At 45.0% G+C, this 5,181-nt stretch overlaps 1 protein-coding gene across 2 annotated transcripts in view; it reads right to left on the reverse strand.

Moving 5' to 3' along the window:
- Positions 1-4,295, reverse strand: part of PDXDC1 (pyridoxal dependent decarboxylase domain containing 1) — a 53,666-nt gene extending 49,371 nt beyond the window's left edge. For both annotated transcript variants that reach the window (XM_080678367.1, XM_080678368.1), the window contains exon 1: positions 4,161-4,295. In XM_080678367.1, the coding sequence (XP_080534493.1) occupies positions 4,161-4,181 (21 nt within the window). In that variant the 5' untranslated portion in view covers positions 4,182-4,295. The remainder of the gene's footprint in view (positions 1-4,160) is intronic.
- Between the last annotated feature and the right edge of the window lie 886 nt (positions 4,296-5,181).

Consider the following 5,181-nt stretch of genomic DNA (forward strand, 5'->3'; position numbering starts at 1 on the left):
AAAGGAGACATATATAATACTTTCAACAATAAAGATTATTTTTTTAAAAAAGATGCTTAAGGCCATAAATTTTTAGGATCAGAACTTTGTACCTACCAAGTTTTCTCTGACACCCAGCATTTGGTAATCATTTACCATCTTAACCACCATGCACCTGTATGCAAAACCCTCATGTTATGATGATACAGGAATCGGCTTTAAGCGAACACTAAAATTACAGGCTATCATCTCTTCACAGAAGCCTCCCATTCTAAGTAAGAGTGGAATCTAAAAAGGCAGACCACAGAAACTGGTCATTTCAAGTTTGGCTATTAGGGGTTCTTTTTGTGAGCTTTAAAGTAAAAAGCAGGGACAGAAATTCTGGTAGTCCTTTTCAATAATGATCAGGAATGTTCCACTCATGCTCCTACTATTCCTTATAAACTTATAAACAGTAGGTGATAAATAATTTCCCAAAATCAGATCTAAAAGGGGGGGGGAAGCATTTAGCTCAGGATGAGTACAAGAAATAAAAATGGGTTGGATTGTAATTAGGTCAGAAATAGGGTCAAAGTCCTCTCTTTTAGAGAAAAGAATTAGATATACAACAGATAAATTGGCCTCACTCTGCAACACTGTCTAACAGAACTTTCTATGGTGACGAAAAGTTCTATATCTGCACTGTTCAGTAGCCACATTGTAGCCAAAAAAACAAACTGTAGCCCTAGATGGTTTGGCTCAGTGGATAGAGCGTTGGCCTGCGGACTGATGGGTCCCAGGTTCAATTCTGGTCAAGGGCACATGCCCGGATTGCGGGCTTGATCCCCAGTAGGGGGGCATGCAGGAGGTAGCCGATCAATGATTCTTTCTCATCATTGATGTTTCTATCTCTCTCCCTCTCCCTTCCTAATAAAAATATTTTAAAAAATACACACACTGTGACTGTTGAGCACTTGAAATGTGGCTAGTGTGACTGAGAACAGAATTAATTTTATTTAATTTTAATTAACCTAAATTTAAATATTTAAAGCCAAATGTGACCAGTGGCTACGTAGCCATACCGGACAGTGCAGCTCTAGGTTCTCTAAGTCAGTGTTTCTCAACCTGAGGCAATTCCTCCCACCCCGAGAAAACAACTGCTTCATCTGGACAGGCTTTTGGTGGTCACACGTGGGGAGGGGGAGGTTTGCTACTGGCATCCAGGGGGCAGAGGCCAGGCATGCAGCTAAACATTCTACAATGCACACAACAGCCTCCCACAACAGAGAATTATCCAGCCCAAAATGTCAGCAGTGCTAGTTTGGAAAACCCTGCTCTAAGTTTACTCAAAGTTGGAATTAAAGTAAATGCAAAACAAACAACAATACACCTTGTCTAAACACAATACCCAGGAAGAATGGGATTTTCCAAACAACAGAAAAAGGTCTGGGTGGTTCTACTAACTTAAAGTAGCAGGTTTTTACTAAAAAGTATATGTTGGTGTGTTGAATAACTTATGAAGACCTTCAGCATCAGAATAATTACTTCCTGTGGCATTTTAACACTTGAATATTAATATAAGTAAGCATTGTGAGATTATGCTATATAGGGCCTCTTTCTTATCCATTAGACATACAGTATTGGGGGGCTGAGGCTTCCATTCCTGCTCTTCTAGTTTGAATACCTGGCCCCTTCAATTAACCTATCTGGTTTCTGAGACATCATTAATTTCAGATACAAGAAGAAAACTGATACTATTGAGAAAAAAAGACAAGAATATGTCATCATAGGTCTGCAAATCTACATATCCCCTAAACAAAACAAAAAAAGCAAGAACACAATTATATTTGGACCAAGGAAATGCACTGAGTGCTTCCACTAAATGATAGCATACTACATTTTAAAGTGAGAGATTACTTGATATTTTAGAGGATGGGTATCAAATAACATTGTGGTGTCTGTAAGCAGTATAAATTATGCAAGGATTCGTTTAAATGAGATCATTCAGAACTGCTCAAATAGTTCTCAAATTTATAAAGTAGAATTTAGCTCGGAAAAGTCTATTCCTCAAAGAAACAGGAATGGGCACAATTCAAGGTTTTAAATTTAAACTATTTTTCAGAACACAAAATCCTGCTATTAATATTATAGCAATGCTTTATTCTTTTCTGCACACTCAGCACCCAGAGAAATTGTTCATTTCATGTAAGGCCCTCTACTGCTTCATAAAATGCAAAAATAAGACACAATATTAGTTCTGAAAAACTTACATTCAGAATTTCCACACTGGCCTAAGGCAGAAACTTCCAACCCACACATTCTGAATTCCTAAAAGATCACTGCAATTTTTGTGAATGCTCCAGCCTTAAGAACTTCGGAGTTTCAGTACCTCTTCAGATCTTCAATTGGAGAATTTAAGATCTTTTATCATCAATTAACATTTAGAGAGCAACCACTCTAATCTACCTATCAAATGTCAGAAAACTAATAATTAAAGCAGGATTCCAACCCACTCAGATTTGCAGATTTGCCTACAAAGAACTTTTCTTGGAGGAAATATCACCCCAGTTCTTTAGGTTTTTAACTGATATGACAAAAGCCCACCCCATCCTCTCATGAAATTGGAAAGAAGACATTAAAGGGACATTTTGAGCGTTATTTTGTATTCAACTATTGGTGTTACACACATGATCTAGACCAGGGTGCCCTCAACCTCAGCACCACTGACATTTTGAGCAGTTAATTCTCTGGTATAGGGGTTGTCCTGTGTAATGTAGGATGTTTGGCAACAGCCCTGGCCACCACCCACACAGTGCTAGCAGCTCCTCTCTACCCCCTCGTTACCATAATAAAAAATGTCCCCAGACATTGCGGAATGTCCCCTGGGAAACAAAACTCACTGATCTAGACTACAACTCAAAGTACCCAAAGGTGGATAACTGTGCTAATCAAAAGCCTGGGAAGTCTTTATTCCTAGCCAGAAAAACATGTAACATTCACCAGAAAGGCAGTGGAAGAAAAACATTACTTTTTATTTTCTTGATCGCAAACTCCAAAATGTATGAGAAACAGCCTAGGTGTGGGTTATACCACTGTGGGCACATGGAAGACATCAGGCTGAACTTGTACAATACTCCCTTCAACTCTCCAGAGACAAGTTAACAAATCTACAGCAGCTGTGGCACTGACAAATGACAACATATGTTACTTCTGCCAGTTCAAAATTAAAAGAAAGCAGTTCTAAAGCACTAGCTTTGCTCCTGAATTCTACATGTATGAAAAATGGGGTCTGGAAAAGCAGTCTCCCAGTTTGAACAGGAAGACGTTAAGGGAGGGCACAGTGTCAGGTTCTGAAGGTAGGTATCCATGAAGAGATCCAAGCTCCGGTGGTCATTTATAAGCCCTAAACCCGGGACAATCAGAATCCATTTCACATGCCAGTGCGGTCAGCCAGGTACATCACGCTACTGTTCCCTCAAGGGGAAACCAGAGGAGAGCGCTGCTACCAGATTTCGGATTGACCCGAGGGTCTCCCCGCCCCCGCCACCGACAGGGGAGCTAGAAATGTGTGGAGCAGCAGCAATCCTCAAAAAGAAACTCACAACCTACCCAAATCTCACCCCTTCCTTGACCTCCGGGGTCTTAATTTGCGTTCACAAACTACAGCATCAAAATCACATGGGGAACTTTTTAAACACGCAGATCCCGGCCCCGCCCCCTAAAGGTTCGGACTCCAGGATGAAAACCTGGATTTTTACAACGGACTGCAGGTGATTCCTAGGCACGCTGAAACGGGAACACCACTCCTTTCATGCTTTTCCTTCCTAACTCGGAAAACACAGAAAACCTACAGGTTTGCAGCTGTCTTCCAAACAACTGGGGCTTCTTTCCAGGCGCTTCTGGGGCGAGCTCTGTCATCCCAATGGACTAGCCGAGCGCTGAAGGCCGCAAGGTCGGCCCCGCACAGGGCTCGTGCGCTCGTGGCCCGGGCAGAACCCGGCCCAGCCTCCCTCGGTCCACGGGGACCCGAGAGACTCCCGGCCCCGTGACGTAACCAGACCCCTCGCGGCCAGGCCTCCTCAGGACCGGCCCGTTAACCCCCAGCCCCTCTCCAGTCACAATGGCAGCTCGCGACAGGGAAACAGTCGTCCCGGAGGTGGAGAACCCGGGTCGCAGCGCCGCCTCCCGCCTCCGGTACGAACCTTGTCCAGGGACACGTCCATGGTCGAGGCAGCCGGCGGAGCCCGAGGGAGGCGCGCAGTCCTAGGCGCCACTTCCGCCTCCCGTGCCCCGCCGCCGTTTCCACGCTGGCAGCGCTGACGTCCCCGCGCCTGCGGCCGGCGGGGCGGAGAGGAGGAGGAGCAGCCCCAGGCTCCGCCGGGTTGAAGATCGGCTAGGCAGGGGGCGGGTTCGCGGCGGGGCGGGGCCCTGGAAGTGGGCGGGGCCCTCTGGGCTTCCGTACCTGGCCGTCACGTCGGGCAGCCATAACGCTCCCAGTTGAACGGGGGAGGATGAACGGTTGGAGCCGTTTCAAACTCTTTTTAGAAGCTTGTCGCAGGCGTCAGGGTAGATATATAATAATAAGCGATAAATAATGCAGCAAAAATGCAGGAATTACTAGTTACTTGCCCGTACCTCCAAGCCCAGGCTCCCAAATTCTCTCCAGTCAACACCTGTCAGGAATGGAACAGTCCATTCACCAATGAAAGACAGGGCGAGACAGCACCTCTGCGCACGCGCAGAGTCCCCAGTTCCTAAGTGCTCCGTGATTTGCGAGTTTCAGGTCTTGGGTTCCCAAATGACTGCTGCTCGGGAATGGCACTGATCAGAGCCGAGGTATTTGTCTCAGACCTTACTGTAGAATTCTAGACGAAAAAGACTGAGACAACTGGTCCAGCCTCCTCCGTCATGTCAAGCCCCAATTATGACTTGTTAGGTGATAATAATGATAACAGAGCATCTGCTGCTGGTAGAGATTATCTCCATTCCTCATGCCAATCTAGGAAGGACCCAGACCCAACACCCTGACTACAGCGTCCCTACCCCTATAACTGCTCCACACCTGATAAACAATTATAATGTGGTTTTAAGGAATGGGAGAGGCCATAAATTTTACTAGTATTTCTCTAAAAGAGGGAAGCTGAAATAGACTAGTCTACCACGGTTGCAGTCAGTAAAGCCAGAAGATCGATGATGTTAAAACCATTTCTTTTGTCTCCTGTT

Source organism: Plecotus auritus (genome assembly GCF_963455305.1).
Source record: "Plecotus auritus genome assembly, chromosome: 7".
Lineage (NCBI taxonomy): Eukaryota > Metazoa > Chordata > Mammalia > Chiroptera > Vespertilionidae > Plecotus > Plecotus auritus.